This window comes from Crocuta crocuta, unplaced genomic scaffold (assembly GCF_008692635.1).
Source record: "Crocuta crocuta isolate KB4526 unplaced genomic scaffold, BGI_CrCroc_1.0 scaffold352, whole genome shotgun sequence".
Lineage (NCBI taxonomy): Eukaryota > Metazoa > Chordata > Mammalia > Carnivora > Hyaenidae > Crocuta > Crocuta crocuta.
The window spans coordinates 1464246-1487884 of record NW_027532169.1 but is presented as its reverse complement, the minus strand read 5'-3'; the positions used below and the strand labels follow the sequence as shown (position 1 = coordinate 1487884).

The following is a 23639-nucleotide window of genomic DNA, read 5'->3' as shown; positions in this document are numbered from 1 at the left end:
AAGAGCCCAACAACTCTGAATTAGAAAGAATCAAATTATTATCCTGCTTCTCATAGGAAAATTCTACATATCAACCACCTTTCTTGAGTACCCTCTATTTACAAAGAATTATGATATGATTTCTTTAACTTTTTCTCTCTGTGCATAGAAGGGAAAGATACAAAGATGAATGAAGGGATAATGTTGGAGAACTTCTGAGTGGCATGGGCAGATGGGAAAATATAGAACCACATAAAGTTCTCTATATGTAACATTCATCTGTTTTTACATCTGTATTTTCTAATACAGACCTGAATGGAGTAAAATGTGAATCAGAGATAAAACCAGGCTGTGTGAGCTCAGGGCAAGGAAGAAATAGTTTTCCCTGGGGAGATCAGGGATGTCCAGGGTGGCATATGAGCTGGATTTCTTGAAAGGTGTGCATTTCCACAGGTGAGGAAGGACCAGAAAGCATTCTAAGCTGAGGGATGACTCAGGCAGAGGTTGGGAGGCTGAGCGATGAATTTGCAGGCATCTGCTGAGAATCCATTAAGGGAAGGATTTGCCTGCTTTGCTCCAGAAGTTGAACGTTTAACCTGAAGACGAGGGGCACTATGGGAAGTGGACATCTTGGAGATGTGCTCCAGTTGAAGATTTTGTTTTGGTTCACTGATCCTAAGATGAGTTGGGAATATGTTGGAAATGTCTAGGTCAGGCCATGACTCTCAATCTCTTCCTCCTCACCCTGCCCATGGCAGACACCCTATAAAGAGCAGCTGAGCAAATTTCCTTGGGTTCTGCTTTCTAATCTGTATTCCAGGTATGACATACAGGTCCTGTCGTCTCACATTGTTCCCGGCATCTATTTCTTTATCAAATTAGTTTGGAGTGCTGCCCCATCAAATGATCTGCTTAGCTTTGTGTTTTGGTCTCTCTCCTGGAAAGTGTCTTAGATTATCTTCCCTTCCTCCCCCTGCCCTGTGGACTCAAATTCCCCTGATCTGAGAGCAGAGTTTGGATATTTTTTGGGGTGTATCTTGGCCCACGGTCTTTTACAATTGGGAGGCTGTAGACTGAAGGACCTGCTGAGTGGATGTTACTGTGGTCTGAGCTGAGATGATGAGGGCAGGGACCAGGGCTTGTCACGGGGCTGCAGGGCTGCGGGGAGAGAGCACTGCATGTAAGAGACACCATGACTTTGGAACTGAAAAGGCTATAATTTGGCTATGACTTAATCATGCACCCAGCTTATCTTTCTGAACAGCTGGTCTCCTGACTCACCGCCTGTTTTCATTCATTCCTGATGGTCTGAAGTCTTGGAAACGTTACCTACGATCTGAGTCATCCAGAGTGATAACCCAGGGTGGGTTTTGGAAGGTTTGTGTCAAGGCATTATTTCAAATACTGACCCTTCTCTTATTTAAAACAGGGATATTTTGTTATTCAAATGCTAGACCTGGTTGATTGAGGATTTGGGGAAGGAAAACGGCCTGAAGACATTCTGAGCCCATCCAAATAAGTTACTGTGGGGATTGGGATGTGATTCCCCAAAGCGAAGACTGATGAGACAATGCTGGTCTCTGGGTTCTCAGACGCACCTTACAGGCGAGCCTTTCTCTGAGCAGGTCCTTCAGACAGGGACATGGTTCCCAACTTTGCTGCATGTTGGAATCATCTTGGGGATTTTTACAAACACCGACAGTTGGCTTCCACCCTGACATTCTGACTTCAGTCGTACGCAGTGCAGCCTGGGCAAACGGGTTTTTTTTTTTTTTAAACATCCCAGCAGAGTCTAATGTGTCGCAAAATCTGGGAGGCAAGGAGGGAGTGGAAGACAGCATTTGATTTCCAGTAGCTCCTTACTTGAGTGAGCCCCAGAATCACCTGGAGGACTTTCGTAAACACACACACACACACCTACACCCACACCCACACCCACCCACACACACTCTTGGCTGGGCTCTGACCTCTAGAGTGCAGTCTAAGAATTTGCATTTCTACCCGGTTTCCTGGTGACGCTGAAAGGACCACACTTTGAGAACCGCTGGCTTAAAAGAGCCAGGTCTGGTTTTGCTGCTTATGGGTTATGTGTGGGTCACCCAATCTTAAGAAGTGTGGTTTCTACAACATGCAACAGCAATGGTGATTATCTCGTGGGTCTCTGTGTGGGTGAAGTGGGGTGATATTTGTAAGTTTCTTAGCACAGGGCTTGGCCCACAGGACACGTGCAGCCCATGGTAGGTGTTATTGGGGTGTTTCCGTATGTTCAGTCTTGCTAGTTGGTGAATGATGTCCAAGTGAGTTTCTGCTCCTGCCAGTCCTACTTTCAGGCTTTCTGGAAGAGGAAATCGGTTACTCTCCTGAGCTTGGAGTGCTCTGGAGTCTAGCAGGGTGAAAACCCACCCTGGGGGCACTGGCATATGTTAATTGGTGATTATAAGTCAGATCTTTGGGGCTGAGCTGGGTGGCTATCGGCTGTGATGGAGGACTTCTCTCCTGCCCAAACTGCATGTTCGTTACTCACATTCCAGACACATTTTGTGCAGCGACTTGTGGTTGTCCTCGCGTCACCATGGAAACCAAACCGCTACCAAGGGAGGTGGGAACCAGGCTCTAAATCGTGTTGGAAATCACAAAACGTGTCCTTGAGAGGGATCTCCACACCAGGTCTTCTCTTTTTCTCACCCCATTTGCCCAGCATTCTCTTCTCCATATATTTACCTCCCCTCCCCATTTTGCCCAGGAGGGAACTGAGGCATCGCATGTATACCCCTGCATGTAAGCCTGTAGCTCTGCCGGCAAACCCAGCACTGCCGGCGCCCCCTTTCTGAGCACCCATGCACTTCATGTAGATAACTCTTTTTGTTTCTTCATGGCTTTACCAGGTCAACTCTCACGGGCTTTTTGATATTTTAAAAACTGTTTCCTATTCCCCCTCCCCCCCTTGAGTGGTACAAATCTAGCTAATCTTTATTACTTCCACATGGTTTGAGGGCAAAGTGCCTCTATTTCCATTTTGTAGTTTGGGCCACCCAGTGAGTGGGGAGAAGACACATTTTGGATAGGCCCAGGGACCCCGGGGTGTCAGCCTGGGTTTTCTTCTGCTCTCCCTGGACTGAGAGCTGAATGAGAGACGGAGAGCTCATTAGAGAATGACAGTGAAGAGGTCATGGGACGTTGTCATGTCCACGTTATTTCTAGATAAAGACAGTGTCCCAGGGAGGGGAGCTGATTTGTATCACGGAGGATGCTAGTAACAGAACAGAGTTTAGAAGCCCTGGACCCCTCCCTTCTCCTCACTGGTGCTCCTTTTTCTGTGCTGACACATGTCAGGCATTTACCTATGTGCAGTACCCAGTAATAGTACTGGGTACCTATTACTCTTATTTGATATTAATTGATGGCTTTGTTGTGATTGGTTCTGACCCCTCCTGTAGAGGGAGGTGTGGTATGGTCCAGATAAACCCTGACAGGTGGGCCACACACACAGCCTGTAGTCACCCTGTAGAGAACCGTCACTGGTATTGGGTTAGCTGCTGAAAGGAGCTGTGCTGCATTTCAACCTCACACCTCACGGAGGCGGTTATTACCATCCCCAACATACAGATCAGAGAAGTAAATCAACTTGCCTAGGATCACACAGCAAGCAGGCAAGTGACAGAGTGAAGATCTGAAGCCAGGTTTGGTTGACTTACCAACATTCTCCAACCATCATACTAACCGTTGCCTGCCCTTGCAGGCTAGGGAAGGTTCTGACTCAGAGAGAAAGCATCAAGCTACACAAAGAAAGGCTGTCACCTGCCTATCCTAAACCTTTGTTCTTCTGGAAAAATACGATTGCTTGGAAACAGGCTCACAGGTCATCATGCCTAAGGCCATTGTCTAACATTGGTGGAAAAAGCAAAAAAAATTCACTTAAGTGTGTTATTTCAAATATGGGGGCGCCTGGGTGGCTCAGTTGGTTAAGCATCCGACTTCAGCTCATGTCATGATCTCACGGTTTGTGGGTTCGAGCCCTGTGTCAGGTTCTGTGCTGACAGCTAGCTCAGAGCCTGGAGCCTGTTTGAGATTCTGTGTCTGTCTTCCTCTCTCTGACCCTCCCTTGCTCTTGCTGTCTCTCTCTCTGTCTCTCTCAGAAATAAATAAAACATTTAAAAAATGCTTTACAAAACAAATATGAACTATCTGGCTTTTATTTATTTATTTATTTATTTATTTATGTATGTATGTCATTAATATGGCTAATGCATCATTTGGCTGAAGCTTCCCATGTGCTTGTGAACTTTCCCATTTGCACAGCCCCTCCATGCCTGTGCCTTTCCTCTTTCAGCAGACTGTGACGTAAAGGAGAGATGCAAGTTATTTTTAATTTCGCCACCAAACCAACATCCAGATCTCCCCTTCCAGCAGCTAAGCCTATATGTTTTCTCAACAGGGTATTAATTACCCTGCTTTGGGAATGGCCAGCCAAGCTGCTCTGTGGCTCTGCTGTCCTGCCAGCCACAGTGCGATTGCTCACAGACTCAGCAGGATGCAGAGGCTTCAGCAGGGAGCATCCTTTTCTCAATAAAGGCAGACATGGGTACCGGGTAACTTGTTAAACACATTTATTGATTTCTTGACAGTAACCAAACACAGTGAGTGACCATTATAAACAAGGAAAGAAAGGCATTCGTTTGTATTTTGTGAGATCCGGCTCTACCTGGAGAGAAAAGACACCCCCTTCCCAGGAATTTACAAGGCAAAGTGCATTCCTTCAAGGGAACATCACAGGGGGGATGGCAGTTTTGAAACGCAAGAAATCTGTTGCCTGCTATCTCAGGCTGAAGCTCACCTTGTATGAATGATCGAGCCATGGAGTGGAATTAAAGTTATACTTGCTTAGCAAATGCATTCCTGATTGCCACAAACCCAGTAAAAACTGGCTGCAAATGAACAGAACATGTAGATGAAGGAACAAGTGAAATCAAAGAATGCAGATGCATGGAGCTGAGGCTTCACCTGTAAGGAAGGAGAATAGACCAAAGCCAGAAAAATGAAATGAACTCATTAAACACATTTATTGAGTTGTTAACAATAACCAAACACAATGTATGACCTTTGGAAAACAAGAAACAGTGAATGGATCGATTTTGATCTTGGCAAATCCTACTACAGATATGTGACAAAGAGGGGAAATAATTCCATTTGTTTATAGTCTGCAGTGATATATATACAATGTGTATCTCTTCAATGTCTGTCCTTTTCTTTTTAAATTTTTGAGTAAACAGAAGAATCATAATCTAGAAATAAGTGTCCTTGGCCAACTTTGTCCTGGTTCACCTATCACCAGCACCCTCAGAGGATCCTAGGACACCACCCGAGATCATTTGATGCCAAGAACAAAGTCCACTTGATGCTGTCGAGCTGTGTTTCCTCCTCTCTCTCTTTTGGAAGAATTTTGTATGTACAAAGGCTGAAAAGTCTCATTGGGTAGATTTATTAGTTCAGGAAAACAGTATCAAAATTGTAATCAGGTTAACTGGTTATTTTCTTCTAAGACCTCTTATGAATGAGTCTGTTTTTGTTGTTGTTGTTGTTGTTGTTGTTGTTGTTTCTGAAACTTGACTTCCCATCTTGGAGGCCATGTGAGTGTGTCTATGTGTGGATATGTTTGCATGTGTCCACGTGTGTGTGTGAGTGCCTGTGTGTATGTGTGTGTGTCAGTGAGTGTGTATAAGAGATGTGTTCCTCTGGCAGGGTGTTGCAGACACTTTTCATGAAGAAAGGGCCAATCCAAAGAGTGAACGGGGCTTGAGAGAGGGAAGGAGAGAGAAGAAAGAAGGGGTATTCTAGGTTACATCAATTCACAGTTGTAGCATTTCTTCTTGAGATTCTTCTTGGCCTCATTCCCTACTTGAGGAGCCATTCATTTACTGGAAAGAGAGACAAAGAAAAAAATACACACACACACACAATACAAAAACAAGGCATAGTTGAATTAATTCACATGAAATTTGGGGGGCTTACTCCAAAGGGGAAGGGACAGTTTTGGAAACTGTATGTATGTATTCCAACAACGCCCTTCACTTCCTCATAACCTCTAGGCCTGAGCTGTTCAATATGGTTGTTACTGGTCACACGTGGCTACTATAAATTGAAATTTATTAAAATTAAATAAAACTAAAAATTTAGTTGGCATCATCATACTAGCCACACTTCAAATGTTTGACAGCCACATGTGGCTAGTAGCTACCACAGTGAACAATGTAGATATAGGACATTTCCATAGTCACAGAATGCTCTAGTGAATGGCAGTGCTCTAGACCAGAGGTGGGCAAATTACAGCCCATGGGCCAAATACAGCCTGTGATCTGTTTTTGTAAATAAAGTTTTATTGAAACATGAACACACCCAATAATTTACATATTGTCTATGGCTGCTTTCACACTACAACATAAGAGTGTAGCAGAGACTATAATACTCAAAAGCCCAAAGTATTTACCTGTTGGCCCTTTACAGAAAAAGTTTGTGGCCCCTGCTCCAGACTAAGCTCTGCGTGGATAGGGTCATATCTGTATTCCTCAGCACTATATTCGATCACCTAGCTAAGTGTGTGTCTGGCACATAGTAGGTGCACAATAAGTAGGTGTTGAGTAAAGGGAAGGCTCAGCGAATGAGTTGAGTATTTTTCTGGTAGTTCTGGCTGGAAGGGAACAGAAAATTGTAGTTTTAACACTCTGCACGTATCTGACAGAGAAAAAAAGAGGGAAACATGGGGTAAGTAGGAGAAATGAAGTGGAGGACCTTGGGGCAGCAGTGGTAGCTGCTTCTAAAAGCCGCCTGGTAACATCTGTAGCCTCCATATTTGGGCAGCATGTTATTATCACAAGGGGCTTCCCCATCCAGGCTCTTATTTGCTCCTCACAAGTCATGAAGTAGATCGTGTAGGGATTGTCATGAAAGAAGCCAGGCCAAGGGGGGAAACTTTGACTTTGTTGGGTTTACAAGGCTTGGTAGTGACAGAACCAGGCCCGGAGCTCAGGTGTGTGGATTCCCTGCTGAAGGAGTTTTCATGAATTTCTTCTGCCTCCATCTTCTTTTCCATGTTGAGGGTTTACCACAGTGGTCGACAGATACTTAGTATGCATAAGGGAAGAGGGAGGCTGGATATGGACAAGAGGGTTATAGGAGGCAGGGGTTCATCTTAAATGTCTTCTTTAGTTGGGATAATATTCACTTCTAGAAACATTGCACTGGAAAACGATGTGCTCACACATGGTTCTTCATTGGATCCCATCAGCCTGGCATCCAGAGTATTTGTTTGCCTTTTGGGAGAAAGGGGGCATACATAGCTAAAAGCTTGAAAGCTTCTAGCTGTCCTGTTCTAACAAATAACACAGGAAAATCAGCCTCACTGGGCCCTTGGTAAAATGGCAATAAAAATGTTGTCTTATGCTAAGCAAAACAAGTCAATCAGGGAAAGACAAATACCATATGATCTCACTCATATGGGGAATTTAAGAAACAAACAAACAAGCAAAGGGAAAAAGGAGGGGGACAAACCAGGAAACAGCTCTACAGAGAGCAAACTGATGGTTACCAGAGGGGAGGTGAGTGGGGGGATGGGTGAAATAGGTGACTGGGATTAAGGAGTGTGCTTGTGGTGATGACCACCAGGCGACATATGGAAGTGTTGAATCACTATATTGTATACTGGAAACAAATATTACACTATAGGTTAACTAACTGGAATGTAAATAAAAACTTAAAGAAATAGAAAAAGGAAAAAACCTCCCTGGTTCTCATAAGTTTAAAGTCATATGGTGCTGCATATCCTAGAAACTTGAGATAAGGTCTGCAATTTTCTGAAATGTCCTTAGTGTAATGATTTGTAACTACTGCAAAAAAACAAAAAAAAACAAAAAAACAAACCCTACACCAAATGTTCCTTCATGGGAGCACTTTCTTCTTTGTGAAGACTGGGTATACAAGGCAGCTGTTCTAACCTGGGCTCCAATAAAACTTCCTTCCTTCCTTCTTTCCTTTTTTTTTTTTTTTAAATGCCATTTTGCTTGAACCAGAAGGGATTTGAAAGTTTGACCATCCCCTCCCCCATCTCTATCTCTATCTCTCTTTCTCCTTCTCTTTCCCTATCTTTATCTCCATCCCTGTCTCTATCTCTATCATCTCTATCTCTATCTTTATCTTCTATCTCTATCTCTACCTCTCTTTTTCTTACTCTATCTCTATCTCGATCTCTATCATGTCTATCTCTCTACCTCTCTCTCTCTCTACCTCTTTCTTTTCCTATCTCTCTCTCTCTCTATCTCTAATGATACATAAATTTTACCAACAGGGAAACACAATACAAATGGAAGGTGTATTTGTAATCATGGTTCTAATATTGGGAGATAATGCCAGGCCTTTAAGAGCCAGTCTGAGCAAGATGGCTGAGCTCTGGCTGGGGTCCACTGCCCTCAGAGTCAGTGCACCCACCTCTATACTGAAGCTTTTGGGCTCGGTTGTTTGGACAGTCCTTCCCCTGTAAACTGAAGTTGATGTTGGTGCGGATACAGCGGTTATTGAGCGGCTGCACAGGCCTGAAGTTGTCACTCATGCTCAGAAAGATCTGAGATGGCTGATTCTGGCTGAGCAGGCGTAAGGAATGCATCTGTGGAGAGAGACACAGCTGAGTCCCACCCATCCTCCTAAATGCACTAGGAGAAAAGAAGGACCATGTAGACCGTGCCCACGCCCGGTGGTACTGGCTGCCTGAAAGAGGGCACGTAAGCCCTGCAGAGACCCTTGTTTCATGGATTCAGTTGTGCTGCAGGCCCACTGCTGCCTCCATGCACAGAGTGAAACTTGCTTCTATCTCACTAGGTCATGCATGGTTCTGAACAAGTCCTTTTGTTCTCTTATCCTCAAATACACCATCTGTTGAAGGAGGAAATCCATCTAGTTGTTCTCCAGGGTCCCTTTTTTCTCTGACACCTCATGGTTCGATAACTTCCACTAATTCATTGAATTATTCCCTGACATGGGTATTAGCTAAACGGTAGTGATTGGTCCAGGGGTCAGAGCAATGCTAAGTGGGATCAATTTGGTTTATTTTTTGTGACTATCAGGACCAGGTGGCTGGACTAAAGCATTTTCCACCATATTCCACCCCAGTCCTTGTGAAGCAAAGGAAGAGTCTCCAACAGGAAAGAAACAAAGCATATGTGCAATAAGGGGCAGAAAAGGCCATGGAGGACGGACTTCTCATGGATTCTGGACATCAACTTCTGATCTCAACTTCCATGAGATGCCCCAGTATCTCTTGAATGTCTCCCTTTTTCTAAGTTTAAATCTTCTAGAGGGGGTGGCTTGTCACCCAAAGGATCCCAATCACTACAGATAGGATCAAAGACTTCAAATGGTTCAGACTGTTGGCTTGTGAGTACATATCCTGTCAAGGAGATTGGATTCCACTTCCTTTGTTCACCTTCCTTTGTGTTTTTATAGACGCTCACCATCAGAGAATTCCAGAACTCGAACAGATATAATTTACCCCCCTCGTTATAGAATGTTCCCTTCACATAAGTGGGGATGACAGCTTTGGGAGTGTACAGTGAGTCATTAGCAAATCCGGCACCATGCAGCCACTGGTTCTCACTCAGTTCAGAGGAATACTAGTCCCGTGAGATGCTCTAAAAATATCCCACATTCAAATAGGTTTGTGAAGTGCTAAACATCCTGTGTCTCCTCTTGGGGATGGGCACACGTATTATCAATTTAAAGGCCCTGAGAAGTTTCCCAATAAGGAAATCTATGTAAATTTTTTAAAAAAAATCCAGCTTTTCCAAACATATTTGGACATATCCATTTTGCTCACTTGCTGTCTGAACATCACAGGTGTCACATTTTGGGAACCCTTCTCTCTTTTCTTATTCAGACAGGTGGGATGGTTCTACAATTAGTTCATGCTAAGTCTTTTCAGATGCTGGTTCTTCAGATGTGTGGTGATTTCAACTGTGTATTCCCAGAATTCATAAATTGAAGTCCTAACCCCAGCACCTCAGAATGTGACTTTATTTGGAAATGGGGTCTTTACAGATGTAATTAGTTAAGGTCATAAGGTGGGCCCTGATTCAGTATGACTGGTGGCTGTTTAGAAAAGGGGATTTGGGGTGCCTGGCTGGCTTAGTCAGTTAAGCGTCCGACTTTCGCTTAGGTCATGATCTCGCGGTTTGTGGGTTCGAGGCCCGCGTCGGGCTCTGTGCTGACTGCCAGCTCAGAGCCTGGAGCCTGTTTCAGAGTCTGTGACTCCCTCTCTCTCTGACCCTCCCCTGCTCATGCTGTCTCTCTCTCTCTCTCTCCTAGAAATAAATAAAAAAACATTAAAAAAAAGAAAAAAAGAAAAGGGGATTTGGACAGAGACACAGAGGAAGAGCGCTATGTAAAGATGAAAGCATAGTGGGCAATGCTTCTATAAGCCAAGGAGCACCAGAGATTGCCAGCAATCCACCAGAAGGACAGGTGCGGAACAGTTTTCTCCTTACATCCCTTGGAAGGGGTTAACCCTGCTGACACCTTGATCTTGGATTTATAGCTTCCAGAGCTGTGAGGTGGTACATTTCTGTTGTGTAAGCCACCGAGTCTATGATGCTTTGTTGATGCAATCCTAGCAAACTGATAAAACAGGCACTCCACAAATCCAGTCAGTCTTTATACCATCTTCCCCATGAGCTAAAAGACCCTGGAAAAGCTCACCTGCATCCTGGTTATGTAGACAGGTTTGTTCATTATTATCCAACTTGCCGTCTCATAGCAGGGTGGGATAGTCATCGACCCATCATAAGTAATGAAACTAGAGGTCTCTGGATATAGTTCCTCTATATTAAGTCCCTGTAGTAAATATGCATCATCTAGAGAAGAAAATAAGAAAGACTTAAGAGTTAGGTTTCTTGAGAAAATGCCAGAATTGCTGATACTTTTTTTTTCTTTTCAGATTCCAGAAGACCGTATCTGCCAGGGCAGGCTACAGTGATGAACAATACCTCCCCGCCTGGCCCCCAAATCTCAGTTATTTAAAAGAAAATTAATGTTTTATTTATTTTCAAGACAGAGAGAGACAGAGCATGAGTGGGGAGGGGCAGAGAGAGAGAGAGAGAGAGAGAAAGGGAGACACAGAATCCGAAGTAGGCTCCAGGTTCTGAGCTGTCAGTACAGAGTCTGACGCAGGGCTTGAACCCATGAACATTGAGATCATGACCTGAGCCGAAGTTGGATGCTCAACTGACTGAGCCACTCAGGCGCACCATGAATCTCAGTTCTTTTAAACAACAAAGGTTTATTTCTTGCTCACGTACATGTTCACCCTAGGTTGGCTGGGAGCTGCCTCCAGGTCACTGCTGTCCACACTCAGGGACCCAGGCCCATAGAGCAGCTGCCCTCTAGACCCTTGTGAGTAGCAATGATGGAAAGCAAGCACGATGAAGCATATGTTGGCTCTCAAAGCTCCCATCCCAGAAGGGGCACATGTCACTTTTGCTCACACTTTGGCAGCCCAAGAAGTAACATGGCCAAGGCTGACATTGGGGATTCAAAGAAGCACATTTCTCCAGCAGATGGGGCACTGAATACTGGCAAACAGAACTGTGGTTACCACGAGTGGGCAAGACATTGGTGATGGCCCCTGAGCACTAAACCCATAGCATTATAGTCATAATGAAATACACAGTCAAAGGCTTCAAGACCTATTGAAACATTGCCTGGTCACTGTTCTCATTTATTAACATTGTTTAGTTAAAAGAACATTAAGAAAACACTTAGAAAGTAAAGCAAATCAGGCCAGATCCTACCATGAGATTTGACAGTTAAGTTCAACAACGGATTTCATTTTTGTGAATCTCCTCTCTATCAGGTCCGTGCACATAGCCTTTTCTCTTTTTACACCTATTTGAGGTAGTCACACTCCTATGTATTTTAGTATTAAATATGCTTTTTCAATTATAAAAGTGACATAAGTACATATCAAAGTATATGGAAGAAAGAGAGAAAACAAGAGGATAACAAGCACCTCGATCATCTAAAAACAGTTGCCATTTTGGCTTGTTGAATTCTGATTTTTAAATTCAGTGCATTGGTTGTACTTTGTAAACACTGTAACGTGCTGAAGTTTTCAAATATCTACAAATTCCAATGAGCCTCTCTCACTCTTCTCTCTCTAAAATCCCTCCCTTCTTTCTGTACACTCTTACTCTCTTCTCATGGCTTCCAAAACATCATGCTTGGTATTCCTATTATTTTGGCCATTCCTTCTCAGGTTCTGTTGCTGGCTCCTGATTTTCTGTGTGCTTCCACACATGACATTTATTGGGGGATAAGTCTAATGCTTCCCCCCACTCTACAATGAGAAGACCATTTACATTTATGTCTCCCATTGCCTCTCTATCGCAGTGATTCCCAATGTAAGTGTCCAGGGGTCTTGCATTCCCAGTTTATCATAAGTGTCCACCACCGTGGCCAGCCTAGGTGGCCCAGGGAACACATGACAGGAACCCAGTGCCTGAGAGGTGGAGGAATGAACCTGGCTCCTCCAGTGCTCCTAGGTTCTCTCATCCACGTTTCTAACTCCCAGTGGAAGAGGACTAACTCTTCAATAGTTGACATCATCTCTCAGGTTTAGTATTGCACATATGTAATGCTAAAAAAAAAAGGACTTTCATATATAGCTGGAACTTCACAATGGCTATAAAACTAGTCAGGTGGATAACAACATCCTCACTGACAAGAAGCTAAAGATCAAAGAGGCACAGTAACATGCTTAAGGTCACAGAGCTAGCTGGTGACTTTAGAGTGGGAACTGGAAGCCAGCTCTCCTGGCTTCCAGACCAAAGTCATTCATTCACTCAACAAATGTTCACTAAGCACCTCTTTGTGCTGGGGATAAGGTTAGGGTCTGGGGATAGAGCAGTCAACAAGACAGATGCAGTGCCCGCTCATTTTATTGAGGAGATTGACAACAAATGGCAAAATAAATATTTGTGGGCTCTTCTATCATATGGTGGTGAATGCACCTTGGTCAGGCTTGTTCCTACCTTCTGATTCTGAGAGAATCAAGGATGCTAATCCATTTTTCTGGGCAAAGGCCCCCTGCCTTCCACATCTCTTGCTCCAGGAATTGTTCACTCAAGTTTCTCTGATAAGAAAGAGTCATCTCGGGGCGCCTGGGTGGCTTAGTCGGTTAATAAAGTTCACTCATCAACTGAATTAAGAACAAATCAACTGATTCAGTGGTTTGGAATGATGTAAATAAAACCACCGATTCCCTTCTCCTTCCCCAACTGCTCTGACTTCCCTGATGGGGGGAACTGAACATCTCTAGAATGCTGTCCCCAAAATGACCATGAGAAAGACAGAGTGGTCAAGCTGGATTTGGAGATCAACCCTAGGAGAAAGGACTTTCTGTCAATTTCCATTTAAGCATATCTACCTTCCTATCCAAACATGAAGGAATCAGGGCAAGCCCAGGAGAGACACAATGATTGAAGTATGGTTGGACTGGGTCTGTACTCTGCCCTGTGTGGTCAGATGCTTCCATGATAAAGCCATAGTGTCCAGAGCACACACCAATGTGACAGTCCTTGGGAGTCAGATCAGGCATCAACACAGTAAGTGTATGTTGAGTATCCATCATTTGGCTCTCACTGTTTCTTAAGCCCATAATGTGTGTCAAGCACTAAGCTAGGTGTAGGTGAGCAGGATGTAATTAAGTGAATGTAGCAAGGAGCCACAGAGACAGTGACATATATCTGTACTGGGTCCACTGAGAGGTTGTCTGTTCTGCCTGGGGGTGGGACTCAGGAGAGTATTAATGGAGGAGCTGACCTGAACTGCATTTTGAATGACAGGAGGTAATCAGTGTAGCTGCCAGCACGGTGAGTCTCAAAGGCACTGTAGGGAAAGAACTGAGGATGGAGAGAGATAGATTCCCCCTGGAAGAGGGCCGGAGTGCTGGTCAGGTGCAGAGGTAGGGAGGGGTGTTGTACAAAATGAATCTGGAGGTTGGCACAGGCCACACCCGGGAGGTCCTTTTCTGCACTATTGGGAGTTTGGGCTTCATCCTGTAGGCAATACGGAGCCACTGAAGGGTTTACAGCAGGGGAGTAGCAAGATCAGATCTGCACTTAATGACGCTTGCTCTGAAGGCAGTTTGGCCTGAAGATTAACATACTGAATGAGAGAAGGAAGCATTCGGCACATCTTTATTAAAGGTCAATGTGATTTGTTTAACCAAGCTTGCATGCAGAGCATATTGGGTACTCTAGCGTGCTGCTATTATTGTATTTTATTTTATTTGGGGTGGTGGTGAGGAGGGAAGGAAGGAGGCAGTAGAATGAGGAGCTTTTCAGGCATGGATGGAAATAAGAAAAAGAACATTTCTGTTTCTCTGAAACTGTCACCAGACTCTGTGTTGCATCCATGTTGGAGGAAAGTGTTGGTGTGTGGGTGGGTGGATGGGTGGGGCAGGCTAGGAGCAAGACACTCTGTTAGTGGATTTAACCCACACAGTAGGGTAACAGTGTGCTTCCAAAACACTGTCATGCTGGCATCCCAGATTCCACCTGCCAGGAGGTTCCTCTTCGCCCACATCCCCTAAGAGATGCAACATTCCATCAGAGAACTCAGGCAGCTTGCGGGCACTTCTACCCTCCCACGACCCCCCTTCGCCGCTTTGCTCTTTCCACAAATCTTGCTAATATTCATCCTTCACCTTTCGACCTTTTTTAAATAAAGATTTTATTTTCAAGTAATCTCTACACTCAACGTGGGGCTCGAACTCACAACCCTGAGATCAAGAGTCACGCTTCACTGTCTGAGCTTTCCAGGTGCCCCACCTTTTGCCTTTTTTATTTCCTCACACTACAGAAGTTGGAAACACTCAGTGTGAAGCGTGTAAGCTCTGGACTCAGACCTGACTTGGGAGTGCTGACATTACTGCTCACCTTCCGTGTGGCCTTGGACGTGCAGGTAACCACTCCAACCTCAGTTTTCACATCTGTAGTATGCAGATGGTTGGGGTAACCAATGGATTGAATGTGTGTGTTCCCCCAAAATTCATATGTTGAAGTCCTAGCCCCTAATTTGACAGCATTAGGAGGCAGGGCTTTTGGGAGATAATTAGATGATGAGGATGGAGTGCTCATGAGCGAGATTAGCACCCTTATAAAAGGGACCCCAGAGAACACTGTCACCCCTTCATCCATTTGAAGACTCAACAAGATTTCTGCAACCCAAGAGACGGTCCTCACTAGAATCCAACCATTCTGGCTGGCATCCTGATTTTGGAATTTCAGCCTCTGGAGCTGTCAGAAGTAAATTTCTGTTTGTAAGACACTTGTCTGTGGTAGTTTATGACAGTAGCCCAGACTAACTGAGTCAGAGTACTTGCCTCTGAGTTGCTTGAAGAACAAACAAGATCGCACTTTTCAAGTACAGACGGTCCCCAACTTCGGATGGATCAATTTACGATTTTTCAACTTTATAATGGCGTGAAAGCAATACTCATTCAGTAGAAACCATACTTCGAATTGTCAATTTGGATCTTTTCCCAAGGCCAGCGATATACAGTATGATCCTCTCCTGTGATGCAGGGCAGTGAGCTGAAGCTCCTAGTCAGCCCCTCGATCATGAGGTTACATAAACAACTGGTAACTTCCAAACATTCTGTAGTCAGACACAACCATTTATATTCTATTCTTCACTTTCAGTGCAGTATTCAATGAGATAATCATGAGATAATCAACACTTCATTATAAAACAAGCTTTGTGTTAGATGATTTTGCCCAACTGTGGGCTAATGTAAGTATTCTGGACATGTTTAAGGTCAGTGAGGCTAAGGGATGATGTTGGGTAGGTGGGGTGTATTAACCGAATTTTTGACTTGGGATATTTTCAATGTATTATGGGTTTATTGAACATAACCCCACAGGAAGTTGAGGAAGATGTGTACTTGGCACATGTGGTACTGGGTAGCATTGATGTCTCCCCCGCTTCCTCACCCAGGATGACCACTTCTCGAGGATAACCACTGCTTGACTTCCCTGAGGTCTCCTAACTCTCCCTAGCTGGGTTAGTGGTTCATTTTCCACCATATTTGCTGAATCAGCTTGCCAGTAATAACACATTATTTAAATGTCCCCACTACTACGTGAGCCTTTGGGAGAAGGGTTTCTGTATTTTACCTCTGAATCACCAGGCCTCAGCATGGGGTCCCACCACATAGAAGGTGCTCAACAAACACTAATTGGATGAATCAGCAAAAACAGTTTCTGCCCAGTAGCTCCACCTGGTAATGGTGCTGGGCAAAAACTAAAGAAAGAAGAGGCAACATCATTTGTCAGATGATGGAGTAAAGTCTCTGAGGCTCCAGTTCATACCATTAGCTTAGATACATACTGCTCACTATTACTCCCATATATACCACACCCCAAGATATCAGAGTGAGAGACTGGTGCCTGTCTCCATCTGGCATTACCGTGTTTCTACACCAAACACATCTATACCCTGTATTTACATTGCTGAAATTGGTATGCATTTAACATATAATGTTTGTCCTCATAACTTCCCACTTTGCCTCAGGCTGATGTTAAGGCAGGACTCCATCTTTCAGGGTATGGGATTTGAGAACCACAGGTCACATTTTTACATCTTCTTTTCTCCCCATGGAGACTTGTTCAGTGTATTTGGCAGGATAAAGGCAATGGAAGCCAAGAAAAGAATATGGGCAAACCTGGGAGATTTCAGCCCTAGTGTCAAGGAACACTGGGGTGCCTTCCAATGGCTGACCAGGTCAGGAATGAAGTCTTTCCCACAGACTATCTTGTCTCCATAGCATCCAGAGGAAAACTATTGGTTTGTGTATGTCATTGTTATCCTCTGGGCTCTGAGTCAGAAAGGAGTCTAAGAGAAAATGCACTACGTGTTAGATTCTGCCTATCAAACTCTCGTGGATCTATTTTTTTTTTTTATGTTTTATTTATTTCTAGGAGAGAGAGAGACAGCGTGAGCAGGGGAGGGTCAGAGAGAGAGGGAGTCACAGACCAAAAGAGGCTCCAGGCTCTGAGCTGGCAGTCAGCACAGAGCCTGATGCGGGGCTCGAACCCACAACCGCGAGATCATGACCTAAGCGAAAGTCGGACGCTTAACCGACTAAGCCACCCAGGCGCCCCTCTCGTGGATCTATTTATTAATTTGTAACGATGGTCTAGAGTCAGAATTGTTTGTGGGCAGAGAGATACAGATTTGAGGTGAAGTTCAGAGGCCAGTGGGATGGTCACACATGCCCCTGCTTGGTTTAAGGGTATTTATTGAAAGGAAGTGATGGAAGAAGTTCAAATAAATTTTTATGGGTAGTTTTTATAGAGAGGCTTTTGTTTTTTCAAATTCTCTCTTATCATGTCTTGTCTTGTCTTGTCTTGTCTTGTCTTGTCTTGTCTTGTCTTACCTTACCTTACCTTACCTTTCCCTTCCATCCACCTATCATCCATCTATCTACCTGTCATATGAGAATGTAGCTTATAGAGGGCAAAGCTCTGGACTTCAATCAGGAATCTTAGTTGGAGTCTAGGTTACAGTTGTGGCTTTGCCAGTAACTTTCTCTTCCTTCATGGTTAAGTCACATAACCTCTTACTTGTGGGCACCAGATTATTCTTATATCTATATAAGATATAAAGTCATCTTCAGGTGAAAAAAAATCTATGGATCCCTAAACATTCTTCAACATAAGTAAGTTTACCCAAACAAATTTATCCTCAGTAGCTCAAACTTTTGTAATTTTTTATGTGTCGGCTATATCTTTATAGTACCAGAAGACTCCTTTGATAATCAATAGGTATAGAATAGTTACATGCAGCTCATAGCCCAATTTTATTCTCTAAAATGACTGGAGAAGTTGGCAGCTGTGCTTTTAATTTTATGACATGCCCTTGCTGAATCTGTGATTTATCTTCTACTATGTTCTCGGTTGTGGATACAATTCTCCAACTGACTTTTTCTTATTTATGTTTATAAGAAAGACATACTATGATGACATGCCCAGGACTGCATAATGGGGGAATCTTTCCTTTCATTTGAGCTTCAACAGGAGCCTCTGTTAAATGTGTCATGTTTACTTTTGTGGCTGAGAGATTTAACATCGCCCGGTCCCTACTTATGAAGTTCCCATTCAAAAAGAATGATGCCAATGAGAAAAAGGCATGGTGGTTCCAAGGGATCAATCCTGGGCTTGCTTCTGATCAATAAGGAACTATTTGGCAATTTTCTCATATGGAATGACATTTCCTTTTGTAATCTGCGGCAAATCCAAGCAAAATGAAAAAAGGCAATTACTAAAGAATAAAGTCATATGGTTTTTTTGTTTTATACAAACTGTAAGTGACAAACAGGGCCTCTGAGAATTGGATTCATGGAGGTAAGCCCCTCCCACTCCGTGCCTCGCTTCCTTGAGTTACTGCTTAGATTGCAACATGGCAAGCAACGTGCTGCATTTCTCATTCTGTGACAACACTTCCTAAGCCATTCTTTTGAAATGAAAATACAAGTTCAATTAAGCATAAAGAAAGGCACCAGGAGCAATATTGTTTAAACTCCCCAGTGATATTTCATCACATTTACCACTGTGTCCCTCTGAGGAGTGGGTGTTTGGAACATTTCCCAAGGAGCTGAGAGGTATAAGGAAGTCACAAGTTGGTCTATCCTTGCCTATGAATTCATCTTTTGGCTGGGGTCAGGGTAGGGGCCGAAGCAAAGTTATAAGCAGGTAAGACTGAAAACAATGTTTTAAGGGGCTTGTACTGTGCGTCAAAACACCATGTTTAAAGTCTCATCTCCAAATGCCTTTGGTTGCATGTCTTCATTTCCTTGAGGGAATATGTTAAGACAACAGCCAGAACTTTTAAAATTTGGAATCTGTGATCTTTTGGATTCTTAACGGGCTGAAGTTCACCACTGTATTTACAATCTATGAAATGAATGGAGTATGTGAAAGAGAATGAAGCTACCCAAATGATACTCTGTCCTAGGACACTGGAAGAAAGCCTTCATTTATATGTAATGTTCTAATAACTACTCCCTGTTCGCAATTTAAGAAGGCTCTTTTGCACTCCATTAGTTTACTGGTTTCATCCTTGAAAATATCATAAAATCTCTTTTAAAAAATAATGCTAGCTCAAAGAAATCAAGTGGATACTAAAATGATAAGATTGTTACCTTTTATGTAATTGGGGCTGCTAATTAATTAACACAAGGAAAATGGAGGGATATTGGCATTCTTACATGATACTACATTAAAAAATTAAAATACTTCGAGTAAATTACTGATATCTCCTCTAGGAAATCCATTCCGAAAATCCATTTTTCAATGTCATGATTTCAGTCTTGACCCTCAATCTATTGAAGGGGAATTTAACCTTAATAAAATGGATTTTCTTTAGAAGATCTTATAAATTCAGCCTGAAATTAATTCAGGCTGGTCTTTTCCATTGTCGGTCTGGGTTCGTGAGAGTGTTTTATAAGATTTTCTCAGACATATGAAATCTAAGCTTCCAAGGAAAGTAGAACCTTACTAGGCCATTACTACCCACTGCATGAATTCATATACAGGAGATGTGCTTCATTTAAAGTAAGCCATATTGCGTGCCCAGTATTGTATTCACTGTGAATATAGTTTTTATTTGGCTTCATAGTGACCTATCTCCCACTTAGCCTTTGGACAATTTAGGAACACACAAAATAATGCAGCTAGTTTATACCAGTCATTTTCTAGGCAACTGACTAATTACCTTGCTTAATCCTCACCCAACCCTCTCAATATCAGTCTGAATGTCCTCATTTTACTGATGAGGAAATCATAATTTCAGAGAAGTTAAGAAAATTGCCTGAAGTCACACAGCCAAGAAAGTGGTAGAGACAGGAGCCCAGGTCTACTTAGTTCTATCTCTCTTCATGAGAGCATATTACTTTCTGTAAGTATGGTGGTTTCACCACCACCATGGTATCAGGCTTCCAAAATTTCTAGTTCTTTTGGCAAAATTCTCCTTCTTGTTTTCTTTTACCAATTCTCTGGCATTGATTTTCATAACTGGATCAATAAAATGATTTTGCACAATTCCTTTTTCTCCTAGTCTTCTAATCTGTGACCAGCTCAAACAAATGGACCGTATCCCTACTAGTTGCCATTTTGTGGTGATTGCACCCCATGCTTCCATACTTGTTCCCACTCACCTGTACCTCTTTAGCTAGTTGATGAGACAGACACACAAGAGCCTCTTCCAGGGTGGGATTTAAAAGATATCTTTAGAAATAATCTGCAACCTAAGTCATGAGGATTTGAGCTCCTCTTTCAAAAATGAGGACGTGTCCTGCCTCTCTTCTCTATTTATTCTCACTCATGATTACACCCAGGTTTAAATGCCATCTGGATCCCAATGACTTCCACATTTATATCTTCAGTTCTCTCTCCTGAAATCCAGACTCATATCCAACTGCCCACTCCACACCTCTTCTTGGATGCCCAATAGACATCTCAAGCTTAACATGTTCGAAAATTCTGATTCCTTTCCCCACCCACAAATACGCTTCATCTCAATCTTCCCCATCTCTGCTGATGGGAATGTCTTCCCTCCAGTTGCTCAAGCTAAAAGTCTTATAGTCATCTTTGATTCCTTTCTTTCCCTCATATCACAAATCTGATCTATCAAGAAATCTTCTGCCTCTTCCTTCAAAATATACCCAAGCATTTCTCACCACCCCATCCACCTTGGCCTGGGATTATGATAGACATTGTTGAGTCACTTGAATTGTTGCAAATTATCTCCCAACTTTGGCCCTTGCCCCTCTACGGTCTCTTTCCAACTAGGCGACCAGAGTGATCCTTGCCAGCCGATCTTGTCACTCTCTGGTCAAAGTCTTAAACTGATTTCTCATAACAATGGCCTCCAAGAGAGACTGATGGGGAAGATTGACCTCCATTTGGAACAAATGTCTATGGCTTCTCTGGTTACTCTGTGTGCCAATGATGGCAGTGTTACTGTGTCCTTCTGGATGATGCTGATTTCCATTCATGATCCCATGCCAAGGCATAGGCAAGAGTTACAGAGAGCTTAGGATGGGATGAACCTGAACTTTCAATGTGCTCACAATTTCTATGGTTAGTTTATGTCCCTTCCAAGTGGAAACAGATGCAAAAAGTGAGGAGATGGCTCGATACTGAGCCAAAGTTAGAATTAAGAAAAAAACATGCAACGGTTTCATGCAATGTGAAAGTATCAGCCTTACAACTAATTTTAAGACCTTGGAGAAGGGGTGCCTGGGTGGCTCAGTCGGTTAAGCATCCGACTTCGGCTCAGATCATGATCTCATGGTTCATGGGTTTAAGCCCCGCATTGGGCTCTGTGTTGACAGCTAGCTCAGAGCCTGGAGACTGCTTAAGATTCTGTGTCTCTCTGACCCTCCCCTGTTCACACTGTCTCTCTCTCTCAGAAATAAATAAAACATTAAAAAAAACAGACCTCAGAGTTAAGGTTTTCTCTATCCTTAGAGAGGAAGCATGATGGGAAGATTAGGGCATAGAAAAGTTCTTAGGAGTGCCTGTGTTTGAATCCTTGCTCTCACTATGGAGGACCAGATTATTGTTCAGGGAATGTTCATTCCCTTCCCACCCCCACCTCTATGGGAGGATTTTGAGGTTGGGCTTGGCAATGTCTCTTGCTTTGGCCAGCTAAAAGCGGATAGAAGTGACAGTGTGTGAGTTTCAAGCCGACACTATAAGTAACATCACACATTTCTGACCTCCACCATGAGAAGTACTTGCCATGGGTATCTACCTGATCCCAGAGAATTTACAGCCAAGCCACCCAAGCTGCAACAGGAAATTTCAATGCTACTTGTTGAATGCTTATTTGTTATGCAGAAGTTGCTGACACACACAGCCACTTACTAGATGTATGTCCTTGTCAAATCGCTTCACTTCCTGAGGCCTTGGTTTCCTCATATGTAAACTGGGTTAGCAATCATACCCACTTTGAAGGTGGGTGCTTTATGAATAGTAGGTAAGGTGCTGCATGTAAAGCTATTAACACAGAGCCTGAAAGGTGGAAGGTACTTACTTCCCTACTCCTGATACTCAGTACGTTGTGGAGTGGGTACCATGTCTAAGTGAGTGAGTCAAGTTGAAGTTATCCTGGGGTGTCATTCTGGGTAGCAGCAGAAAGGACTGGTTGGGAGAGTGGGTTGTGGTTCGAGGTCATGTGTCCCTGGGTAGTGTGGTTGGGTGGCAGTGGGGGCAGGGATCAATTTCTTTAAATCTCACTTAGAAGTACAGAAGCAGGGTACCTGAAAGATGCCCCTGAGCAGGTGGTGGTGTCTCCACTGGAACTCAGTGGCTGATGCTAGCTGTCTCCAGAGCCTCTGGGGAGGCTTCCAGGCTTGTGTTTCCCACCTACTGCCTGCTTCTTAGTAAATGATTCCTGTTTCAGAACATCCCGCACTTGCCACCAGGCCAACCTTCTGCAGGCTGGCTGTGTCAGAGAGTTTAGCGTCAGGGAGTTTAGCAGATGGAAGAGTGCTGGAGCTTTCCTACTGAGCAAATCAATCCCTTTTGGACACAGTGTCCTGGGCATAGCGGTGTCTAGGTCATTTCCACTGGTAGGGCCATCATTATCCCTGTAGCGTCTGATAAAGGTGTTACTGGGAACGCCTCCATTATTGCCCAGAGTGTAAGAGCACAAACACCTGTGATTAGGGGGCCAAAAGCAGTTACCTCTCCCCATGTGGGGTTTCTTTATCTTGCTTTCATTCCCTTTCTTTTCCCTTTGCCATGACAGGTAGATTATGAGGGACAGAAGGAGAAGAGGATGCTCCCACTTTCTTCCATTTGCATTTCTAGGGGTGTCTCTATCAGTGAGAGCGTTTATTCAAATAAGTCTTCTGCATAAACTCCTCAGCATGGCATCAAGAACCTTTGAGATCTGAACCCAAAAAGGCCTGCCCATCACTCTCTCTGCCTCTGTCACTACTACTGCAGTGGCCACTCATTACACCATTAATTCAGGCCTAACCCATGTTTATTGTGGGCATTGAGATGAAGAGCCGATGAAGGCACAGTTCCTTCCTCTGAACCTTCAGTCCTCGTAATGCTCTCCTTGTTTTGGATCCGGCCCTCTGTGCTTGCAATGTCTTCCCCCCTTCCCTCTCTTTTTTGTTCCTTCCTTCCTTTTTCCTTCCTCTGCCTTCCTTCCTCCCCTCCTTCCCTCTCCCTCTTTTTCCTCCCTTGCTTCCTCTCTTCCTCTCTCCCTCCTTTTCTTTCTCTCCCCTCTTCCCCTTCCCATGCCTCTCTTTCTCCAGCAAATAGTTATTTATCTATTCAGTCCTTATTTAAAAGGCACCTGCTTTGTGCAACCTTGCCATGTATTCTAAGCAGCTTTTCTGTGATCCCAAAGAATTCTCTTCAGATTTTTTTGCATGGTGCTTGTTACATAAATCTTGATAAAGCACTACTCTGTCTCCTGACCTAGAGAGTGAGGACCTTGTGGAAGAAAAGGCGTCCTGTTGATCTCTCTATCTTGTGCCACGTAGGGTCCGCTCAGTAAATATTTGTGGAGTGAGTGAGAGAACAATTGGCTGAAGGTCT

General features: G+C 43.7%; 1 protein-coding gene across 1 annotated transcript in view; it reads right to left on the bottom strand.

Moving 5' to 3' along the window:
- Positions 1–4569: 4569 nt before the first annotated feature.
- The window catches only part of CA10 (carbonic anhydrase 10), a 494025-nt gene continuing 474955 nt past the window's right edge, over positions 4570–23639 (bottom strand). Inside the window, exons 7-9 of the mRNA XM_077776811.1 lie at positions 10717–10871; positions 8458–8632; positions 4570–5894 (exon numbers count right to left, since the gene is read on the bottom strand). Coding sequence (XP_077632937.1) covers positions 5872–5894; positions 8458–8632; positions 10717–10871 — 353 coding nt within the window. The 3' untranslated portion in view covers positions 4570–5871. The remainder of the gene's footprint in view (positions 5895–8457; positions 8633–10716; positions 10872–23639) is intronic.